Below are 23,742 nucleotides of genomic sequence, written 5' to 3' on the forward strand. Positions count from 1 at the left end.
GGCCCGCAGCCCCCAGCCTGCAGCCCCCACCCTCTCGGCCCGGCAGGAAGTGACAGGCCTGGAGCGAGCCCCGGAGGCCTGGCAGAGCCGCGGCCGGGTCCGCACCCGGAGCGGCGGGAGGGGCGGGGTGCCGCGGCCGCGCCGGGTCCCTCCCACCCCGCCCTCAGCGCCCCCGCCCCTCCAGGAAGGGGAGGAGGCGAGGGGAACCCGCCGCGGAGGCCGATTGAGCCCCCCGCCCAGCCCGGCGACCGGGGACCCCCGCACATGAGGTGGACGCCCCTCGGGATCACTTGGGTGCAGAGCCAGGCGCGAAGGTAACCCGGAGACCGCGGGCTGGGGAGGGCAGGACCTCTAGGGGCTTGGCTGCGCGGGGAGGTTGCTCCAGCCACCTCGGTGTGTGGAACGCCCCAGGTACCTCCCCCAGTTTCTTTCCCTGCCTACCTCTAGCGCTGAGCTTTGCGGTCCTTCGGCTCTGCCTGTCCGAGACTTCTTGCTATTCGTGTCTCTGTGTTTAATGCTGTGTGTCCGTTACCCTAGTTGCTTCTGACTGCTCATTTTCTCATTCATTTTCCCTCTCTGACTTTGGTTCTCCCATGGAAGCATGCTGTCTAGTTATCTCCCTGCTTTCATGGTCCGCTGAGTTCCTCAGCCTCCAATTACGCGACTTCTGTCTGTCTTCTGCCTGTCTTACCGCTATCAGTAAGCACATTTCCCTGCTCACTTGGGTTACTTCACTCCTGGTACCCCACTCTGTCTGCCCCCTTCCCCCGGTGTATTTGACTCCCTTTGGAATCTCATTTTCATAAAGGTTCTATATACAACAAGGACTCCTGGGCGTCTACTCTCTATACTCCAGATTACTTCCATTTCTTTGGCACAGCCTTCCCCGAACCACCCCCTTCTCCCGCCTCCCGTCCCCATGCCCCATCCTTTCTACAACACAGAGTTTTATGCTTGGGGAAATTGATTTCCTCCAACTCTTGGCTCAATAGGCCCAGTCCCAGTTCCACTTCAATATCCTTTCCTAGCTCCCTTCCAGGGGTCTGTGCTCCTAACCACGCAACCCATACACACCAAATACTACCTTTCAGGATGAGCGTGGTTTAGCTACTTAAAGGGGACCTGCATGGATCAGCTTCTCTTTCTTCCCATTTAATTCTGAAAACTTAAATTCACTGTGCCTCCTAAACTTTTTGTTGTCTTCATTTTCTGTACTTAATTTTACAATTTCAAACCTGATCCCAAACAAATATATTTATGTGCCTGGGACCTACGAATCCTGGTTTTGATGACAATTTCCCTTGATTTTTTTTTTTTTTAACCTTGTCCCTTTTCATTTCTATATCCATTTCACAATCTGAAAAAAATATTAAGGCTTGCATTTTGGGGGCGATGAGGGGTCATGTAACTTATTATCATTTTCACCTATGAATGTAGGAATTAATGTCCGCTCTAGCTAGTAAAGGGGGTCTCATGTCTCTGAGTCCAGTGAACTAAGTCCAGTGATCTATACAACTATGCGTGCTGCCTCTAATCCTTACCCACTTTTTTTCTTCACATGCTGATAATGAGGATTCATGGGTCTGTATCTGTTTAGTGCTTTGATATTTTGGCAAAAGATGTGGGGCCAAGATAGACTAGAGTTGAAGCTGATATGATTTCTCCTGTGTACTTCTTGGGTTATATCCATGTTTGCAGTGACATTTGCTATTCTTAAGTGAAACTGAAGAGATGGGCAGTTTTTGGGGGATAATGATGCGATCAGATGATACTGGGAATGGAATAACAAGAAGTGTCCCCAACTCTATTTCTAACACCAAGTGGTTTGATTTGATTTACTTTGCTTGTTTTGGATGCAATCATTAAGATAAATCTACCATAATAAAACTGTTGACAGCCTCCAGCAGAAATTCTGGTTTGATGTTTGCATTCCTAAATAGTGTTTTGCTGACCTAAGATTTCTAGTGGCCCCATGCCTCAAAAGTGCAAAATATAGTGTCTAGGTTTAACAAAAGAGAAAAAAAAAAGAATGAACAGAAAAAAAAACGCTTATTGTTATTTAGTGCTGGTTTAGAGGTACCCGTCTTCTTCCTCCTTCTCTCCTATTTCATTGCTTGGTTCTTACCAATGTTTTCATATGTCTTTTTGCAAATGTCTTTTTGCAAATTTTCGCAAATTTTAGACTCCAGAGGGTAAATTGTGACCACTTTACTGGACTAAAAAAATTGAATCTTACTTTCTTGAAGATTTTCATTGCTGTATATTTAATGTCTAATACCTGGGAGTCATTTGTTAAAATACATTCAGTGGTGAAGCGTTTTTTGCAGATGGGGAAATTGAGATATAAGAAGGGAAATTGACATGCCTGATGTGTTATTATTAATAGCCTGAGCTGGAACCAGGCAGCTATTTGGGCTATGTGGGCTGTCGGCCAGCTCTTCTACCTCCTCGTTTTGTGACTTGCCATGGTGCATTTTACATATGTGTATTTTAGGATAGTGAGTACTCAAACTGAGCCACACTGCCTCAATCACAGATTTTTTTTCTGTTTTGAAGAAGCATGTGCTAGTGTAAAGACTTGATACTTACTAGGACAGCTTCTTTAACCTCAGAAAACCTAATAATGGAGATAATATTATTTATCTTAAAGCACTGTGAGAGATAATGGAGGTGAAGAGCTTAACTCAGTGAGAGGAGGCATCTAGTGGCTTCTTAGTAAATAGTACCGGTGGTTAAGACGACGATACTGATAAGGAGGTTGCAGATGCAGATATAAACGAGGTAGCAATAAATTTTAAACAGGAAGATTTAAAACTGTTAAAAAGTGTTATGGGAATGTAAGGTGGTCTTAGTATTATGAGGTACTGTCTTACATTCTCACCATTTTATATTTAATGACAGCTGTGAGGGAATATGGAAAAGTTGTGTAAGACACTGCATAGCTTCAGAAGATGGTATGGGGAAAAGTATATTGCAGATTTGGTAGTTATAAAACCTGAGAAATTGTGATTTATGGAAGAAGATTCTTAGATAACTTGAATAGTGACATGAAATAACATTTTGAGATCAGGTGTAAATTTTAATCCTGTGCTCTTTCCCTCTAGGTCTTGAGTCAGAGCACCAACATTGGGGACCCTGGACCACTATCATGGAGACTGAGAGTGAGCAGAACTCCAACTCCACCAATGGGAGTTCCAGCTCTGGGGGCAGCTCTCGGCCCCAGATAGCTCAAATGTCACTGTATGAACGACAAGCAGTGCAGGTGAGGCTCAGCTCTGAGGGGCTGTGATCTGTGAGTACTGGCTAGGGGTAGGCAAGGATGCTGGAGGATAATCACCCTTAGTTCCTTTCCAGAAAACTGGGGGAGTTGGATTAGGTGATGGGTAAGGTCCCTTCTAGCTCTGAGAATCTTAGGAGTTTACAACAGTTTGAGCAAGCAAACAGAATGAGATTCAGCCTTTAAATGAAGGTTTTTTTTTTTTTTTTATACCATTCAGTTCATGTAGCTAAATTCTAATTAACCATTTCTCTTCAGGGCTTGTCAGGTTTTTAATCGTTGTTGTTGTTGTTGTTTTTCTTTTTTAATCACCCTGAGTAATGGAAGTATAAAACTCTAAATTTAGAGTTTTAGTTTTAGACAAATATAACTTCCATGTTTTTAATAAATATGCTTGAGAATGGGGTCTTAAAGTATTTTGGCTACTAGAATAACTGCACATCATAAGAATAATATGAATCATTAAAGAATAAGAATATAGTAATATCCTAAAGTTAACACTTGAAACTGACTTACCAGTATCATTATAAATATCCATTAGGATTATACTATAGATGCTTGAAAATTCCAGTTATTTGAAAATTTTACCTGATAGAATCTTTCATAAGCCACTGTTTACTTGAGTTTTTCATTATTTTCAACCCCTTAGAGCTTAATCACCTCTGTTGTATCCCTAGAATATGGTCTTTTATTTTCTTCTTCTCTTCACATTAATGGACATCTCATTTATTTTCAACCTTTCTAGTCCCAATTCTTTTCCTTGCAGATTCCATTTTGGGAAATAAGCATTTATGTTATTTACACTGTTTTGCTTTATATACCCTCTTTCCCCAAAAATAAGACCTAGCCGGACAGTCAGCTCTAATGTATCTTTTGCAGCAAAAATTAATATAAGACCCTCTCTTATGTTATATTATATAAGACCCGGTCTTATTTTACTATAAGTAAAATTTTACTTATAGTAAAATAAGACCGGGTCTTATATTAATTTTTGTTCCAAAAGATGCATTAGAGCTGATTGTCTGGCTAGGTCTTATGTTCGGGGAAACACGGTATAAGAATAGAGCATAGCTAAGCTCTATTCTTATACCGTGTTTCCTCGAAAATTAATAAAAGACCATTATTCTAGGGATACAACATTATCCCTAGAATAATGGTCTTTCATTATCCCTAGAATAATGGTCTTTTATTTTCCTCTTCTCTCCACTTCAATTCATTGCCTCTCTACTTTTTGAGGACTATGTGAACTTACTGGTTCTCATATAAACAAACTGGACAAATCAGAAGTTGATGATTTAGCCAGATTCCCATCTTCCTTTGTTTCTCTCCTTGCCATGTGTCCCTTTCACAGGATCACAGTGATTTACATAGTATAGAAGTTAGGAGTGATTCATTCCAAGTGGGTTGATCCTCTCCTTTTCCTCTCAGGCTCTGCAGGCACTGCAGCGTCAGCCTAACGCGGCTCAGTATTTCCACCAGTTCATGCTCCAGCAACAGCTCAGCAATGCCCAGTTGCATAGCCTGGCTGCAGTCCAGCAGGTGAGAGGTCAGCAGCCAGCTGGCCCAAGAGGGAAGGGATAGGTGCTACAGGTGGGTGGGGGCATACTGCATTGTCCACTAAGCCAGGCTGGACACATTCTCCTCTGCCTCCTGTCCTCCTGTAGGATCTTAGCTTCTGGGATTGCAGTAAGAACTGTGGGAGAACTTCCTTTTAGAGGTCAGGTCCTGCACTGTGCAACATGGTATCCATTAGCCACATGGAGCTATTGAGTGCTTAAAATGTGGCCATTCTAAGTTGAGGTGTGCAGTAAGATTTTAGATTTCAAAGACTTAGTAAGAAAAAAAAAAAGGAAAATATCTCAGTAGTTTGTTTACATTAGTTATATGTTGAAATGAGGGATACATTTGCTTAAATAAAATAAATTATTAAAGTGTACTTCTGTATTTTTCCCTTTTAAAAAATGTACATATTCGAAAATTATACATGTGGCTCCCATTATATTTGTATTGGACAGCTCTGGGTTAGACTTATCAGTGATGTGACCTGAGCAAAGGTTCTTTCACTTCAAAGAAAGTGGGAGGAGGAGGACAAGTTGCCTGCCTGCCTGGCCCGGGAGGGTTATGTGGGAGGTACTGGGTTAGCATATGTGGTAAGGTGAGATTATTGCGTAATGAATATACTTTTCCTTGCTCCATAATAGAGTTGCTCGGTTCTTACTGGGAGTCTTTATTACGTTTTGCACCTCTGATTTATTGCCGGAAGATTCAGATCTTTTGCCTTCATCGTCTCCGCTCTTTCTTACTTCCTTTCTTCTCTGACAGGCCACAATTGCTGCCAGTCGGCAGGCTAGCTCCCCAAACAGCAGCACAGCGCAGCAGCAGACTGCCACCACTCAGGCCTCAGTGAGTACTGCTTCGCCCTGCTGAGAGGCTTCTCTCTCTGCGTCTTTGTCTCTGTGCTCAACGTTGTGCAGCTGATCTCAGTGTTTATTGAGCCGCCATCAACGGTATTAACTGCTCTTGCACAGAGAATGTTAGGAAAAGGAAAGGTAACCAGCTTGGATCTATAGAGGAGTCTTAATGAGGAGGTCTAAGAAAGGAGGAAGAAAATCTTGGGAAGAAGAGGAGATAATAAAGAAAAGGGACTAATCTCTGGACCTTTCAGTGAGAAGTAAAATCTGTTCCATTTCGTTCCTTTGCCTTCTCAGCTGTTACACTAGTGGTTAGGGACTGGTTTTTTTACTTTGGTGATACCCCCCAGTAGCCAGGATGACAGTTATGGATAGAAAGATATTACTCATTTCCCCCGGACTCTGTGAAAAGTGAGATATTCTGTTCTGACCGTGTGACTCTGAATATGTCAGTCATTTACATTTCCTTTTACGTCTCCCAAAGCCTTAGCCCTGGTTCCTTTCTATACCACACAGATCAATCTGGCCACCACGTCGGCCGCCCAGCTCATCAGCCGATCCCAGAGTGTGAGCTCTCCCAGTGCTACCACTTTGACCCAATCTGTGCTACTGGGGAATACCACCTCCCCACCCCTCAACCAGTCCCAGGCCCAGATGTATCTACGGGTAAGCCACAGACACAACGGCCATTGTCCCAGAGGCGTAATTGTTCTGACTCCTGGCTAGGACTTGAGTGAAAACTGTTTTATTTAAACCACAGTTACCCAGCTGTTTTAAGAAACGCTGGTCTACTTCCTGTACCTTACGTACCTCTACAAGTACCACTCAGTATTCACAGGTAGCTTGCAAGTTGCATTGAGATACTAAGTTAGAAGATGTTCACCTTAACATTTGACTAAATTAGCATCAGATAGTCTAATCTTTAAACCTGTGGCTCAAGTACACAAATTCTAAGTGTTATCTCTTAGCCTGTCTATACTTACTGTGCATAAATACTTGTCCTAAAATCCTCACTGTCTCAGCTTCTTTGATGTTTGACTCTTTGTTATCAGTCTATAGTTTTATACAGATTCTAGGTTTTCTTCTGGATGATTCATCACTTATGGAGAATAAGGGTCTCCTGGGTTGGTGTGGAAAGGGGCAGGGCTTAGCTGTTTCGTATCTTCTGTTTATTTTGTCTTGTGGTCCTTCCCTTCCATTTCTTCTGTCTTCTTTTCCTCTTGTTCTCTTTCCTTTGCTTTTCCTCTTCCTCCTCTCCTTGCCAGCCACAGCTGGGAAACCTATTGCAGGTAAACCGGACCCTGGGCCGGAATGTGCCTCTAGCCTCCCAACTGATCCTGATGCCTAACGGCGCAGTGGCTGCAGTCCAGCAGGAGGTGCCATCTGCTCAGTCTCCCGGAGTTCATACAGATGCCGATCAGGTCAGTGGCAACCATTGACCTGCGGATGGGCACTGGGGAGGATGAAGGGAACGACCGTAGAGTAAGGCCGCCCTTCTACTCCATTCCCTCTTTTCAGAATGCTTAGTTTTTAAAATTTTTTATTTTTTTTGCCCCTTTCTTAATTTCTATAGAACTTGAATCCCTTACAACTTTTGAGTTGAATTAGGAAGGGAAGTAGATTTGACTGAAAACAGCCCTCTGCGTTTGGGAAGCCTTATTGTTAACAAGGGCAGATTTCCTTACCATTTTTTTAGCCCTCCATGGCTCAGTTTATTCAGGAAGTCTTAATTCTCCTTGTAGTACTGTCTCTGGAAGATGGGGGATGGTTGAGGGAATTCTTCTGTTATATAGATGGAGCTGAGCTGGCTACGTTGCTAGAAGAATGTTTGATTCCTTCTCTTTATGAGTTCCTGTAGCTCTCAACTTTGAGCAGTCTGTTTCTGTTCACTGTATTTCTAGTGAAACCTTCACAATTGCTTCCCACGCCTTGTCCTCATAATATATATAAAAGTGTTAGTATATATACACACACATATATATGTATATATATATGTATCTCCTGAATTTTTTATCTTCTTATGAATGGGATATAAACTGGGATCTCATAATACTTATTTTATTCTTTTTTTTTTTTTAAAGATTTTATTGGGAAGGGGAACAGGACTTTATTGGGGAACACTGTGTACTTCTAGGACTTTTTTCCAAGTCAAGTTGTTGTCCTTTCAGTCTTAGTTGTGGAGGGCCCAGCTCAGCTCCAGGTCCAGTTGCTGTTGCTAGTTGCAGGGGGCAGAGCCCACCATCCCTTGTGGGAGTCGAGGAATCGAACCGGCAATCTTGTGGTTGAGAGGACGTGCTCCAACCAACTGAGCCATCCGGGAGCTCAGCGGCAGCTCAGCTCAAGGTGCCGTGTTCAATTTTAGTTGCAGGGGGCGCAGCCCACCATCCCTTGCGGGACTTGAGGAATTGAACTGGCAACCTTGTGGTTGAGAGCCCACTGGCCCATGTGGGAATCGAACTGGCAGCCTTCGGTGTTAGGAGCATGGAGCTCTAACCGCCTGAGCCACCGGGTTCAGCTTATCAGTTAGCAAATAAATATTGAGCTTTCTATTGATGTGCTCAGATGTGTACTAGAAACTTTGGGGGATTGAAAATAAATATGAGTCAAGTCTTCATAAAAAAGAGCATAGAGAACAAAAAAGTACAAAAGTAAATGGCACTAACTTTGACACTATTTTAGGCAAGGATTGGCTGCACTAATTCTCAATGATTTTTTTGGGATACTTGAGCAAATTCTTGGAGGATGGGTATGATTTGATTTGGAGTAAGAAGAAAACTGGAGAGAGAATACTCTGTGTAAAGGCATAATTTATATGTGACTGTGAGTCGGGGGTGAGTGGATGAAGTGGAGACAGCAGGCCTGATGGTGGAAAAGGTCATTGTTTGGGAAAAATCTGAAAGCCAAGTAACTTCATAGGCAGCAGGGGTCTGCTGGCTACTAAGCAGCAGAGTAACAGGATAAGGCGAGTACTTTAGAAGGAATCACCTAGGAACATTGTCGGGAGACGAAAGAGAAATTAGGGAACTTACTAAGAAACTCTTGGGGTCATTTTAGTTTCAAGGTGAGACCTTTGCTTTCGACTGTGGTAATAGTGGTAGGATCAGAGGATGAGGTTGAGACTGCTTTCATATCCAGTTCTTTCATTCATCTGTCTGTTTGTTGAGCGTGAACATGTGGAGGGACAGAGTAGTGGTTGAAAATATGAATCTGATATTTGGAACAGATACCAACTCTACAACTTACTGTGTGATCGAGGCAAATGATCTAATATCTTTCTGCCACAGTTTCTTCATATACAAAATACCTTTTATAAAATACCTACCTCAGGGTGTGTTGCGAGGACTAAATGAGTTGATGTGTATGAGTGCTTGAATAGTAGCTGGACAAAATGAGTGTTTAAGAGTGTTAACTATCATTATGATATACCAGACATCCCTTAACTTTGAATGCCCAAGAAAGTTATAATCACTAGACTCATGGACATTACAAATCATTGAAGTATCAGACATTAAACAAATAATCACCTGAATGTTTTAATAATTGCTTCATTAGAAAGTATAGAGTGCTGTGAAAACATAGAAAGGGACTCAGTTCAGCCTTGGGATGGGGGTAGAAGGCCTCCCTGCGGAGGTGACAGTTGAACTTGGGCCTGTAGAAATTAGTCAGGTGAAGACGTGGAAGGAGAGTAGTGATGGTAGGGGAACTTTACGTCCAGAGATCCGAGGAGGGAAGGAACTATATATTTGAGGAATTGAAAGAAGACCTGTGTTCCTGGAGTTTAGCAAAGGAAGATAGAGATGGTGCTGGAGAGGTAGGTGAAACCCCATCTTGCAGGATCTTGGGTGCTGTGTTCAGCATTTGGGCTTTATGTGAATGGTGATGGGAAGCTATGGAAGGATTTCAAATATGGAATTGACATGGAGAGATTTGAGGGTTTTTTTTCCCCTTCTTAATTTTAAAGACTGTTGGCTCCTCTGTGGAGAATAAATGGAAATGGTGTGAGTGTGAACACAGGGAGAACAACACCATCATAACATTTTAGGGGAAAGACGGTGTTTGGATTAGGTGGTAGCAATGGAGATCGGTAGAAATGAATAGATTTGAGAAAAACTTAGAAGGTCAGTGAAGAAGGAGAACGGAGTCAATAGATGGGGAATTGAGGGAGATGCCAGAGAGGAGATCTGATACAGCAGTGAGCTGGCTGGTGGTGATAATTATTAGATAAAGAATGTTGGAGAATTGGATTTAGGGTGAAGTTCACTTTTGGATATGCCAACCGTGCAGGAGGAGATATTAGATCAGCAGTTTTATGTGGTGCTCAAGCTCAGAGGAGAGCTCTCTGAGTTGGATATAAACATTCAAGAGTAGTAGGCATGTAGATAATTGAAGTCAAGGGAATGTTTGAAATTCCTTAGAGAGATGGTGGGGATTGAAAAGAGGAAAGCCTTTCAGATGGAGCCGTGAGGATTGGATGAACACTTAGAAAATATAGCAGTTCAAGGTCAAGTAGGGGGTGATGGGCTGATGAAGGTGAGTAGGAAAGAGTGACAGAGAGGCAAGAGGACAGAATAGAACAAGAATTGGCAAGTGTCCCCCGTTAAACGGTCCTCCATCAAACGCACTAAAGAGGGCAAGAAAGATGGAGTTACTGATATGGATGGAAAACTGTTCAGTGGAATCATGGGGGTGAAGAATGATTGGATAGTGGGAACAGATGCAGTGAATGGAAACAGTTATTAAGGGTTTAGCAGTAACAGGAAAGGAGGATGAAACTGGGGGAGGGGAAGTGAGGTTCAGGGACGGTTTTCGGGAGGGAGGGAGCCAGTAGAGGAGACGTTGAAGAGACAGGAGAGAGTTGATAACATAAGCTTCTTGAGAAGGAGGAAGGAGAGAAGGGACATAAGGGAGAAGTAAGTGATGGGTACTTATGCAGGTGAATGTATGATCTGGTGGTGGAAGTGATGGAGTATCACGCTCATAATGGTTTCGTTGTCTGCAGGGATGAGTGACGGGAAAGAGGACATGGTTCTGAGGTACAGGGAGACTAGGAAGTTTTAAGTAGCCATTATGGAAAGGAAGCTGAGTAGAAAAAAACTGTATAATTGCCAGATAATATTAAATGCCCCAACCCCTAATCCTAATGGTTCTTGTAAATCTTTTTCAAAAGCTTTCACCTCTTCTTTACTGCTGTTGCTTGAATTCAGGTTCTTTTTATTTTCAACTTGAATTACTGTACTAGTTTTCTCACTGGTCTCTTGAACCTTATCTGCTTCTAATCCTATTCCACATTACTGTCAGAATAAGTGTTTCTTAATATGAAAATGTATGTTGTTACTAACACTTTTAATTGTATCTCTGCTATACAGAATTTGCTAAATCACAATCCTTGGCTCATGATACTCTCTCATCAATGGTCCATTTATAGCCCACTTTTATTCATTTACTCAGTAAGTTTTAATAATATAATAAGCAGTCCCAGGTCCATCTACTGCCTGCCCCTACTCATGGTAAGAACATTCTGATTCCTTCCTTGATAATCAGAGAGGGTACCTTGATATCATTTTTTTATAGAGTTTTATTGCATTTACATATAATAAAGTACTTTTTATTATGGAAAAATTTAAACATATAAAAAAGAAAATGAATCTCTGTGCACTTACTATCTAGCTTCAGTATTTATCAACACATGGCCAGTCTATCCAGGCCCCTTCCCTCCACTTGTGGATTATTTAGAAGCAAATTCCAGACACCACATCATTATTTGTATATGTGTGTGTGTAAAATATATATTATATATATATATATATATATATATATATTATGTAATATGCGGTGTGATCAAATCATATGGTGAATATTTAAATAAAAATATTTGTTATAGTAAAAGACACATTGCCATTAATTCCCCTCAAAATACTCCCCCTTGCTTCTAACACTCTTATCCCATTGTTCTTGCCACTTTCTGAAGCAGTTTTGGAAGTCCTCTTTCGTGAGTGTCTTTAGTTGCGCTTTTGTGGCTGCCTCAATGTCCTGAATCATTTTGACTTTGGGGAAGAAGCAGTGTGTGACACGGAGGATTATGATGGAGGACGATTTACGGCACACTTTAAAACACACCTCTCAATCGTAGCTCACACCCAACTGACTGCATCAAACAAGTTGAAACTTGTCACACACTGTTACCAAGGTTTAACGTGCAGTTCCTGTATTGAAAATCCCTGCCTTTCCATTGGATTGCACTCAGCAGCAGCATTCACTGTATTTTTCAATCACAATGGAAAGGTTCTGTGTCACACATTGCTTCTGTTATATGACAATTTCTGTCAAATACAAACATTACGGTGTGTCCTCATCCACCTTATTCACCGAATCTGGTACCGTGTGACTTCTGGCTCTTCCCCAAAGTCAAAATGACCGTGAAAGGTAAACGTTTTGAATCAGTTTAGGACATCGAGGCAGCCACAACAGCACAACTAAAGAAACTCACGAAAGAGGACATCCAAAACTTCAGAAAGTGGCAAGAATGATGGGATAAGTGTGTTTGAAACAAGGGGGAGTATTCAGAGGTGGATTAATGGCAATGTGTCTTTTACTGTAATACGTTTTTTTATTTAAACATTCACTGTATTTTTGATCACATCTTATATAATATATAAAAATATATATTTTGTTTTTATATTTATAAGGTACTTGTGCTGTATGTAATCTGGAAATGCTTTCTTAATAGCGTATTGTCAAGATCCATCTATATTGTTGCATGTCATTGTACTTTACTTTTGATTTCTGTGTAATATTCCGTTTTATGAATCTACTATAGTTCATTCATCTTGTCTTCTGATAATGGCCATTTGGGTTGTTCCCAGGCTTTTGTTACTATGAATAGCTCTGCTGTGAACATTCCTATACATGCCTCCAGTTATACATAAAAGAGGTTCTTTTGTGGAATTCCTGAATTAGAGGGTGTGCGAATGTCCAATTTAGGATATGATGCCAAAATGGTTATTACATTTCCATCAGCAGTGTTTAAAAGAATAGTTTCAACTGTAGATTCGATCATGTTTATTCTGATTAATATTTTTAATATTCAATTACGTGCTCATTCTTTCTCTCTGTTCAGATTTTGGAGTACTTACTATGTGTCAGGTACTGTGCTAGGTGCTGGGAATTTAACAATGAAGAAGACAGATAGATACACTCTCTGTTTCCAAACTGAAGTTCAGACTCTCCTTATTTTGAAACACCAGGTCCTTCATGATCTGGCACCTGTCTACCTCCCTAGCTTCAGCCTACCTTCCTAGTTTCATTTCTTACCACTCCCTCTAACTCACCGCAAACATAATGAAATATTTATAATTTCCAAAAATGCTATTTTTTTATTGACTCAGTGGTCTTGCAAATGTTACCTGTGTCTTCAAACTCTTACCTTCACTATTATCTACTGGGCCTCAGGCCAAACATCACCTGTTTTAGGAAATCTTCCCTAATCTCTTTAGTCTGAGGTAATCATCTTCCTCTGTGCTCCAGTGGCACTTTGTGCGTATCTGTGTGTACTATAATACAGTTATTGGTGATTTTCTTGTCTTTCTTCCCTAGTAGGACGTACTCATCAAGGGTGGGAATGTCTTTCATCCCTGCATTCCCAGTATCCAATGTAGTACCTGAGACTTAGTAGTTATTTGGTAGATGTTGAATGAATGAATGGAGAGTAAAGGGAAAATCTGAGACATTTTGAAGGAATAAATGACCAAATTTAATGATAGATTTGATAGTGAATGAAGGAGACTGAAAAATAAAATTTGATTTAAGAGTTCTTCCCTGGAAGGTGTTTAATGTACCGGGGGTGCCAAAAAAATGTATACAAGTGGACACTTTGGTCAGTGTTGCTTAAGCTGTAATCAGAAGTGCCTGGACGCTGATGGTAACCACTTTGAGCACCTCTTGTAATTGCAGAAGTCAAACGTGACTTGTATTCATCTTTTGTTAGTGGCATATATTGAGTATTAAAATTTTAGTAGTTTTTTTCCTTTCTTAAAATGTGTATCCATTTTTTGGGTACCCTCTGTATATAATTGTAAAGGTGGTGCCATGACTTGAGGTGGGTTGTGGAATATCTGTAGCTATCTTCACTGCTTCTGAATTGGTCACAGAAATCTTTGACCGTACTGCCTCTTATTCCCCTCTTCTCAATCTGCCTTTTTCTTCTCATCTTTCAGGTGCAGAACTTGGCTGTGAGGAACCAACAGGCCTCAGCCCAAGGACCTCAGATGCAAGGCTCTACTCAGAAGGCCATTCCTCCTGGAGCCTCCCCTGTCTCTAGCCTCTCCCAGGCCTCTAGCCAGGCCCTCGCTGTGGCTCAGGCTTCCTCTGGGGCTTCAGGCCAGTCCCTCAACCTTAGTCAAGCTGGTGGAGGCAGTGGGAATAGCATCCCAGGGTCCATGGGTCCAGGTGGAAGTGGCCAGGCACCTGGGGGTTTGGGTCAGTTGCCTTCCTCAGGAATGGGTGGTGGTGGGAGCTGTCCCAGGAAGGGCACAGGAGTGGTGCAGCCCTTGCCTGCAGCCCAAACAGTGACTGTGAGTCAGGGCAGCCAGACAGAAGCAGAAAGTGCGGCAGCCAAGAAGGCAGAAGCAGATGGGACTGGTCAGCAGAACGTGGGCATGAACCTGACACGGACAGCTACACCTGCTCCCAGCCAGACCCTTATTAGCTCAGGTAAGCGGTCACTTCTCATAATGTCATTATTCTTTCAGAACTTGTTTGAAATCTTCAGAGTATATTTCTTTGCCTTTTCTCCTTTTCTCTTTGTGCTGAAGTACTGGAAGGAAAGAGTCACATCAGCCTTGATCCCATTAGTGCAGGGAGACAGGAGGACAGCTAACAGATCTTGTCTCTTTCCACCAGGCAGCAGTCATTGTACAAGTTGCCTTGTTGTCTTTCTTCGGTCCTGAGATCTTCAGTTTACTCACGCTACCCATTCAGTTACCCAGTTCTTATTGGATTGCCCATGGTGTTCTAGGAGGTGGTAGGGATACGTCTTTGCAAACAGATTCCCTGTCCTCATGGAGCTTACAGTCTAGCCTGAAGGATGAATTCTGTCCTCACTGTGTGTTTAGTGGTGGCTAGGTGGCACAGAGTAGAGCAGAGATGGTTTAAGTGCCTTAGAGCACTAAGACTAGCAAATAGAGCCATGGTTTAATACAGTCAACTTGTGTCAGCCTGTGTCAGTAAGGATAAAAAAGAATAAGTACTATCATAACCCCAAATAGTTTATACTTGCTTTCAGTCCTTGGTTAGATACAATTGGATGTGTGTACCTTACTTGGCAATGTTTATTTTTGCCTTCCTTGTTTCTAACACGTTAGTTGTTGTTGCCTTTGGATAATGCACTCACGAAAAGGAAGAGTGAATTATCAGTTATATTGCTCATAACTTAGTATTTACTTACGATAGCACTTCTGTTTCCGAAGTGCTTTCATATCACCTATGTGCTCTGGCCAGTATGGAGGGGGTGATGGTCAGCTCTAGTTTACAGCAGAGAAAACTGGGTAAAGTCAGAGACTGCAGCTGCGGACTCCTGAGACTTCTTGGTGGTGGGGACCTAAACTGACGGATCTTAAAAACCATGACATTCGTGGGAAGATGTCGGTATTTGTACCTTTGTGGACATTTATTCTTTCAGTGAATGACTGTTAGTGTTTCTATTGTGCTGGGCTGGGTTCTAGGGATGTAAACATGAATAAAACGTGGACTCAGCCTTGAGGAACTCAGAGTCCAATCATAGAGAGGATTGGCCAGCTCACTTTGCTGAGTACAAAGTAACAGGATTTAAGTATAGCGAGGAAAAAAAAAGTTAGATAAATGTAAGAAATTACTGGGGATTGTTAAGTGATTGAGTGAGGGAGTTCTTTCCTTGAGATCTTTAAGACGAGAGACAGTTGGTAGTATCTCGTAGAGGAGAGTACAAGTGTGGTGATCTCTCAGGTCCTTCCAGGTTAGATTTCCATTCACTGTGTGATTCCAAAACTAGATACACCTTGGCAAGCTGATTTTACCTTTAATTGATAATGATGATGATTTTCTGCTCTTCTTCCTCTCTGTTCTGTCTGGACTGGTCTCTCTGTTCTGTCTGGACTGATTCCTGCAGCCACCTACACACAGATCCAGCCCCACTCCCTGATCCAGCAGCAGCAGCAGATCCACCTCCAGCAGAAGCAGGTGGTCATCCAGCAGCAGATTGCCATCCACCACCAGCAGCAGTTCCAGCACCGTCAGTCTCAGCTGCTCCACACAGCCACACACCTCCAGCTGGCCCAGCAGCAGCAGCAGCAGCAGCAGCAGCAGCAGCAGCAGCAGGCCACAGCTCTCTCTGCCCCTCAGCCACCACCAGTCCCACCTACTCAGCAGGTCCCACCTTCCCAGTCCCAGCAGCAAGCGCAAACCCTGGTTGTTCAGCCCATGCTTCAGTCTTCACCCTTGTCCCTCCCACCCGACCCCACTCCCAAGCCACCCATCCCCATCCAGTCCAAACCACCTTTAGCACCGATCAAGCCTCCGCAGTTAGGGGCTGCTAAGATGTCAGCTACCCAGCAACCACCACCCCATATCCCTGTGCAAGTTGTGGGTACCCGACAGCCAGGCACAGCCCAGGCACAGGCTTTGGGGTTGGCACAGCTGGCAGCTGCTGTGCCTACTTCCCGGGGGATGCCAGGTACAATGCAGCCTGGTCAGGCCCATTTGGCCTCCTCGCCACCTTCATCCCAGGCTCCTGGTACGCTGCAGGAGTGCTCTCCCACATTGGCCTCTGGGATGACCCTTGCTCCGGTGCAGGGGACGGCACATGTGGTAAAGGGTGGGGCTACCACCTCCTCACCTGTTGTAGCCCAGGTCCCTGCTGCCTTCTACATGCAATCTGTGCACCTGCCGGTGAGTGATGTCTGATGGTTTTGAGGGCACTGTCACTCTTGAGGGTGAACCTGGGGCTGAGTAGAAATAGAGCTTAACTTAGTAGGGGATTGAAGAGTTGAGAAAGTATTTATTTGCTCCTTTTGTAAGAGAGAGATGTTAATGTGTATAACTGCTGAACTTCATACTCCTAAATCTGCTCCTGAAGTCATTCTGGATTTTTCGATCTGTACTAAGTTAGATCAAGGTTGTTTTAACTACCTTTGCAATCATTAAAATAACAACAGTTCTTGGTTGGGCCATAATGAATCCAGGGTCTCAAGGTCTAGGTCAGGACTAAGTAATGTTGCAGTTTTCTTTTGTCCTGATGTGGAAGTTACGCTTCTTGGGAATGTCTAGGAGTTTTAATGTACTGTGGGAAGTACACAAATTGGAGAATCTGGAACTAAGAAAATTTTCTCTGAAATATGGGGGTATTTTGGTTCTTTATTATCCTTCACTCACAAATCTTGATTTCTTTCCTATTCTTCACTTTATAGGGCAAAGCCCAGACATTGGGCGTCAAACGCAAGGCTGAGTGTGAGGAGGAGAGAGATGACATCTCCACAGTGGGTTCAGTGCTTCCTGCCAAGGCTTCTCCAGTAGCAGAGAGCCCAAAGGCCGTGGAGGAGAAGAGCAGTCTTGGAGGTGAGAGACTGACTTCTGCAGTACTGTTGGAGTGCAGAGATTAGAGAAATGTTCTCAGTGAGTGAGCTAAAAGATAAATCTGCTTCAGTAGAATATAGGTCTGAACTTGGTGGACAAATGAGTAGATTCTAAAAAGAGGGAATCCAGGGTGAGTGATCAAAGGTGGATATGTATTATTGTGGAAGATCAGGCTGGCTTGGCTAATAGATGGGTCAGTTATCCCGTGTCTGTTACTGTTCCTGAATTTGTGTTTGTTTTCCAGAGAAAGCTGATCCAGTGACCAATGTGAATGCTAATACCCCAAGCAGTGAACTGGTATCCTTGGCTCCTGCCCCATCAGCACCACCTCCTACGCTAGCCATGGTGTCCAGACAGATGGGCGATTCAAAACCCCCACAGGCCATTGTGAAGCCCCAGATTCTCACCCACATCATTGAAGGCTTCGTTATCCAGGAAGGAGCAGAACCTTTCCCGGTGAGGGCAGGGCCAGAAGGTGGGATTTTCAAGTGGGGACTTGGTCTGACTGTTGTCTCCACTAAAATCAAAACGCTCAGAACTATTTAATTATTAGAGAATGGTTCAATTCTGCTGTTTATTTGGTGAGTTGTAAAGAAAGAAGGAAAGAGAAAAGGACTAGAAAATGAAAAGGTTGGGGAAGAGGAGAAAAGAAAGTGACTTGAAGCTGTAATGTTTAATTAGACAAACTGGGTTTTATAATGAAGAAAATTGTGGTAGAGCAGTTAATGGACTTTTCTAGGTACCATGAGTTGCAGCTATCTTGACTCCTAGTGTGTTCCCTCAACTTAGGAAGAAAAAGGACAAAACAGGGAGCCAGGGTAGGAAGCTGTTCTCCAATGGCTTATCTGAAAAAAGCCAGTTAGAGACTCTTGACTGCCATATCAACAATGATTCTCTCTGAACCAAGCTTGGCCATTAACTCAGAGATCCAGGCAAAGACATGATGGTGAGAAATGCTGGGGAAAGCTGCAGAGAAGCAGACAGGAATTAGGCTAACTTAACTGTAAACTTTTTCTGGGACAGGTGGGTTGTTCTCAGTTACTAAAAGACTCCGAGAAGCCACTGCAGACTGGCCTCCCAACAGGGCTGAGTGAGAATCAGTCAGGTGGCCACTTGGGAGGGGACAGCCCATCTGGTGGTAAGTATTTATTTGGAGACCCACCTGGGGAAGGAGGCTCATGGAGTTGTGTTTGAGAACTCTGTAGAATAGTAATTTTCTATTTAAAGTAGGAATTATATGATGTCCATCCAGAGATAAAAACCATATCATGTATCAGAATACATACTCAAACAGAAGGAATTCCATAGGATTGGAGGGAATTTTATCAAGCTAAAGTAACCTGTATAATTATTTACTATGAGGATATATTTTTCAAATGATGATCTAAAATAGGATTTTTTAAAAAAAATTTCCAGTTCTCCTTATTCTAGATTTTATAATCTATATTAAAGACTTACTTATATTTCCCCCTCCTCCTTTCAGAAACCTTGTGGGAGAGGGATATCTTTGTAAGCATTAGTATTAGTTCTGCTCTCCTGTTCAGAAATACAGTCTTGTCTGAAATCTGAGAGTATGAATTAGGCTAAAATTGGTCATCAAAATGGAAATAGTCTGGTTTAAGATGAGGAAAACTATGATGTTCTTGAGGGACATGCCTTTATGGTTTTGGAATTTGAATTCTCTATTACGCGGTGTAGGTCTTTGGGGACAATCCCTGAGAGTAATTGAGTGCAGCTTGTGGCCTAATGATGGCTTGAGTGGCAGCAGAACTGATGGTGGCTGTCATGTGATGCCGTGTTTTTCAGAGCTAGACAAGAAGGCAAACCTCCTGAAGTGCGAGTACTGTGGGAAGTATGCCCCTGCAGAGCAGTTCCGTGGCTCCAAGAGGTTCTGCTCGATGACTTGTGCTAAGAGGTACCGCAGGCACTCCCTCCATACCATCAGCGTCAGCAGCGATTCCTCCATCTGGTGTCACATCCTTTCCCTAGGATCATCTCACAGCTGATATTTCACATCTCCTTTTGCTCTCATTGTCTTCTCCAAATCAGCACTTAAAATACCAATTCACCTTTAGCACAGGGTAGCAAGGTAGTCTTCTGTAGCACCTTTGACATCCTGTATGTGTCCGACCTATAGGTATAATGTGAGCTGTAGCCACCAGTTCCGGTTGAAGAGAAAAAAAATGAAAGAGTTCCAAGAAGCCAGCTATGCTCGTGTTCGTCGGCGTGGGCCCCGTCGCAGCTCCTCTGATATCGCCCGCGCCAAGATCCAGGGCAAGCGCCATCGGGTGAGCTGGCGTCGCAGCACCACTTACCTTTAAAATGGGCCTACAGAGTATGAGGCCAGAACTCTGGTTTCATATGGATTGCATTACTCTAAATTCCAAGATCCTGACCTGTTTTGTCTCCTCTCACCTGATTACTGGTTCATGTATCCATTAATCCTTCTACTATATTTGAGTAGAGAGCATCTAGGGCAATCATTGGTAGAAGGGGAAAATCAAGAAAGATACTTTATACTTGAAAGGCACTTGAGAGTAGACCGGTGACTTCGGGCATTTGCAAATGGAATACAAGTAATTCAGGCATTTGCAAAGGAAGTACAAATTCTTTTACCTGTGGTTAAGGTCAGTTTTTCCTCTATGCCAATATTTAACGCAAACTCAGGGTGATTGGGGAGGGGAGAGGAAACTTACCTGTTTTTTGGTTTTCTTTATAGGGTCAAGAGGACTCTAGCCGGGGTTCAGATAATTCCAGTTATGATGAAGCACTCTCTCCAACATCTCCTGGGCCTTTATCAGTGAGAGCTGGGCATGGAGAACGAGACCTGGGGAACTCCAATACAGCTCCGCCCACACCCGAATTACATGGCATCAACCCTGTGTTCCTGTCCAGTAATCCTAGCCGTTGGAGTGTAGAGGAGGTGTATGAGTTTATCGCCTCCCTACAAGGTATTGAGGATCTGTCCAACAAACCCAGGTCACCTACGTGCTTAGTTTTCCTTAGGTTATCCCACACGGGCCTTGGTAACAGCACATGACTGACTTTTAAGCAAGTAGGGGCTTGAGTATGGTACGATGAATGCTCTACTCTTGGTATTTATTCAAGTTACTTGCCTACAGCCTGGTTTTCTAATTTCCTTTAGGGTTGACTGTCCGCTGCTATGTCACCAATTTCAGTGTTTGATTTTCATCTCATGATTCAACGATATTTCTTACCAATAATTTTTAGATGAAGTATATTTTTTATGTGTGATTGTGATACCCACTATGGATCAAATATTTTTCAATGGAGAAGGGGATTAGAAAGTCAGGGGCCATTGTTGTCCTATGCTCTTCAAAGCAGGATTATTTATAAACAATTTTAAAGGGATGGTTTTCTCCAGAAAAGAAAATCACCACACACTTGGCTATTTGTCTGAATTCTGTGCCCTTAAACAAATGTCACGATGAGTTGTAACTCTTCTTGCAAGTGTAAAAGAAAATGTATATATCTTTGCTCTCACCCTTTTTCCCAAGCTATTCAAATGAGTTATTTCTGTGGTTATTTCTGTGGTTGAACAACTTAGTTGTTCTTCCTTTATCTTGGCGCGCGCTTTTAAAACAGCCAGTTGCTCTGATTTCCTTTTGCTTCCCAAACTTGCCATCTCAGACCTTTATATTACTGAATCTGGGAAGTGGACTCTGGGATTAAGTATTGCTAGGTCTGTTTTTTCATCTTTAGCTTTCCCTTCTTTCCTCTGGTGCTATCATGTACTTGCTCATATTCCTTCCATTTCCTTCTAGGCTGCCAAGAGATTGCGGAGGAGTTCCGTTCCCAGGAGATTGATGGACAGGCCCTTTTGTTACTTAAAGAGGAACATCTTATGAGTGCCATGAACATCAAGCTGGGCCCTGCCCTCAAGATCTGCGCCAAGATAAATGTCCTCAAGGAGACCTAAGGTGGCCCTCTTGCACAAAGCAGCCTAAGGCAGACATTCCCCATTGTCCAGGTTGTAACCTGGTACCAGCAGACTTTACAGGGAATAAAGAACTGTTCCAATTATGTAAATCTGTGGAGGGCATTACTGAGACAGGGAAGGAAGGTGTGTGAATCGGTTGCTGGTGCTACATGGCAGAGCTTTGACATTTTCTCTGGGTTCTACTTTATTTTTTAAAATCTTTACAGTTCTCACCTCCCCAGTCCAACCTTTATAAAAGAGGATGTCTAGAGAACTAGGAATGCTAGCCTTATCCTGGAGTGGAGTGGAGCCAGGGTCTCAGTTCTCTAAGAGGAGAAATATGCATTATAAGGCAAGGAAATGGGTGAAATGTAGTTGTGCCTCCCCAGTGGGAGAGGTAGGGTTCTTCTAGCTTGTGTGACACAAGTAGCAAAATCTGGTACTTCCTCTGGATTATCTGACTGTAGCTATGGACCAGTTTTTTGTTGTCAGTCACTCCCATACCATTGAGCATTTTCTCCTGCATCCATGGCAGGTTCACCAGCCAGTGTAGAGACTTGGTTGGCATCATTCTGACTTGCTGCAGGGACTAAAAGTGTTTGGCACACACGTGGCTATTGTCATTCTTTCTGCATCCCCTGCTCCCTTCCAATCCATCTGTTGTCTTCTATTCTTCCTTTTCAATTCCAACTTTGCTCTGTCCTATAGCTTTATAAACCAGGAGTGCATGGGGCTGAGGTCAGGAGTATAAATAACCTGCCTTAGGTGCTATTCCTTATACAACAAAAATATTAAATATTTTTTTCCTCCTCAGTAAAAGGATAAAAATTGGTCTCGGTTGTCGCTTACTCCAATCCAGTGTCTTTCACACAAATGACTAGGCCAACGTGGTTTTTTTTTTTTTTTTTTTTTTTTTAATCTTTCAAGTGTTTTTGTACAAAAAATGGTGGGTTTTTTTTTTTTTTTTTGCATTTTTAAAACAGGTGTGGGGGAGGGATGCAAACAAGTAACAAAAAAGATGCTTTTATAACATTATTTTCCCTGTTTAGAAAGCAAAAAAAATCATCCCAATAGTATTTAAAAGTCCAAGGATGAAATAATTTCATTTTCTTCTCTAAGGCTATAAAAGGTCCCTGCCTATTGATTCATTCCATCCTCTTGTGTCCAGCGGAGCCATGTTACTCTTCAATGGCACAGGTTCACTATTAAAGATCAGGCCAGGTTTCTGGGCACACGGCCTAAATATAAAGGTGGAAACCTCAGAGGATTAAAAACCTCTCCACAGAAATGTGGGCAAGAAGATACTTCCCTGAGTCAGAAGGGACAGGTGCAGCGGCATCCCACACCCAGAGCAGAGGATGACAGAGCCCTAGAGGTCCCACTTCTGCCTCCATTCCCTTTCCAGAAGATTGAAAATAAAAAAGTCAAAACGACATGCCTGTGAAGAAAGTACAACATGTTTAGAAACACTGGTGGAGGGAAATATCTCAGGAGTAAGAAAAGCTTTGCCGGTTTTTACTCCGAGTGGGAGGAAAAAGCCATCAAGGAGATCCCAATACAAGGTAAACTTCCTTTTCTGGAACTCCTGTAGCATAGAGGGGACACTCGACTTCTAACGGACAGGACTTCTGGATTAGGCATTTTGGCCACATACAGACTAATAACCAAAGACCCCACAATCCAGGGCCCAATTCCAACTATAAAGTCACTCCAATGCCAACGAATGATGTGATGGTACCTTATCATCCTCTAATTGGGAATTTTCACATATTTCCCATCCTAACCCCAGAGGCGGGAGAAGCAGGTCTTCATCTCCAGGCTCAGACGAAATGGTAGTACTTGGACTGCAACCAAGTAATCACTGCAAAGTAGTTCCAAGCAGCAAGAAATTACATCCAGATTCTCATGGAGACTACTGTAGGGTATAGAGTAAGAGCATGAAAGCAATCAAACTTTGTATAAATAATAGTTCTTTGCTTTTTTAATTAAAGAAATCCAGTGTCTCAAAAACTTGTGAAAATGTGTTTAAAAAGAAAGGGCCAGCAAGCCTGCCACGTTTTGCTCATTAAAACTATCGTACTTGTACCTTCCTGTACTTCCTATACTAAGAGCGCAACAGTCTCTTGTCACTGGCCCTATTACCTTTGGCCTACAACTCCACCTCCAGAGGGAAAACTGAAAATAGGGAAAAAGGGAAGTGTCTCTAGTGAGAAGAGGATGCAAACCAAACGCAAACTGGAAAGCAAGAGCAACATTAAGGGTGAGATGAGCGACTGAAGTAGAGACTGCCTTAAGAAATCTAGCTGAGTAAGCTTTGGCTTGGGGGACTGAAGAAGAAGCTGGGCATTTAAAGTGCAGTCACATTGGTAATAAATGATCATCCCTTTCTTCTGACTCCTCCCCCAGCTGGTCATCCCCCACACCACGATATGCAGCAGGCACGTTTCGGGGTTTAGAACGGCACACAAAATCACAACCATCCTGTAGGGAGAAAAGCAAAGGAAGGAAAT

General features: G+C 42.9%; 2 protein-coding genes across 7 annotated transcripts in view; one reads left to right on the forward strand and one right to left on the reverse strand.

Annotated features, from left to right (window-relative positions):
• On the forward strand, positions 1-23,242 carry PHC1 (polyhomeotic homolog 1). 5 transcript variants are annotated; one of them, XM_033116657.1, is made up of 16 exons: positions 80-314; positions 1,573-1,581; positions 3,105-3,262; positions 4,706-4,816; positions 5,600-5,680; positions 6,205-6,354; positions 6,954-7,109; positions 13,902-14,397; positions 15,830-16,608; positions 17,127-17,274; positions 17,537-17,748; positions 18,316-18,430; positions 19,099-19,207; positions 19,430-19,580; positions 20,012-20,243; positions 21,078-22,169. In XM_033116657.1, the coding sequence occupies exons 2-16, from the start codon at positions 1,578-1,580 to the stop codon at positions 21,230-21,232; spliced, it is 3,057 nt and encodes a 1,018-aa protein (XP_032972548.1). In that variant the 5' UTR covers positions 80-314; positions 1,573-1,577; the 3' UTR covers positions 21,233-22,169. The 5 variants fall into 5 exon arrangements, with proteins under 5 accessions (XP_032972550.1, XP_032972548.1, XP_032972547.1 ...); XM_033116659.1 differs by lacking the exon at positions 1,573-1,581 and having other exon boundaries at positions 1-314; positions 21,078-23,242; XM_033116656.1 differs by lacking the exons at positions 80-314; positions 1,573-1,581 and having other exon boundaries at positions 6,978-7,109.
• Positions 22,229-23,742, reverse strand: part of M6PR (mannose-6-phosphate receptor, cation dependent) — a 9,920-nt gene continuing 8,406 nt past the window's right edge. For both annotated transcript variants that reach the window (XM_033116661.1, XM_033116662.1), the window contains exon 7: positions 22,229-23,713. In XM_033116661.1, coding sequence (XP_032972552.1) covers positions 23,591-23,713 — 123 coding nt within the window. In that variant the 3' untranslated portion in view covers positions 22,229-23,590. The remainder of the gene's footprint in view (positions 23,714-23,742) is intronic.

This window comes from Rhinolophus ferrumequinum, chromosome 10 (assembly GCF_004115265.2).
Source record: "Rhinolophus ferrumequinum isolate MPI-CBG mRhiFer1 chromosome 10, mRhiFer1_v1.p, whole genome shotgun sequence".
NCBI classification, from domain to species: domain Eukaryota; kingdom Metazoa; phylum Chordata; class Mammalia; order Chiroptera; family Rhinolophidae; genus Rhinolophus; species Rhinolophus ferrumequinum.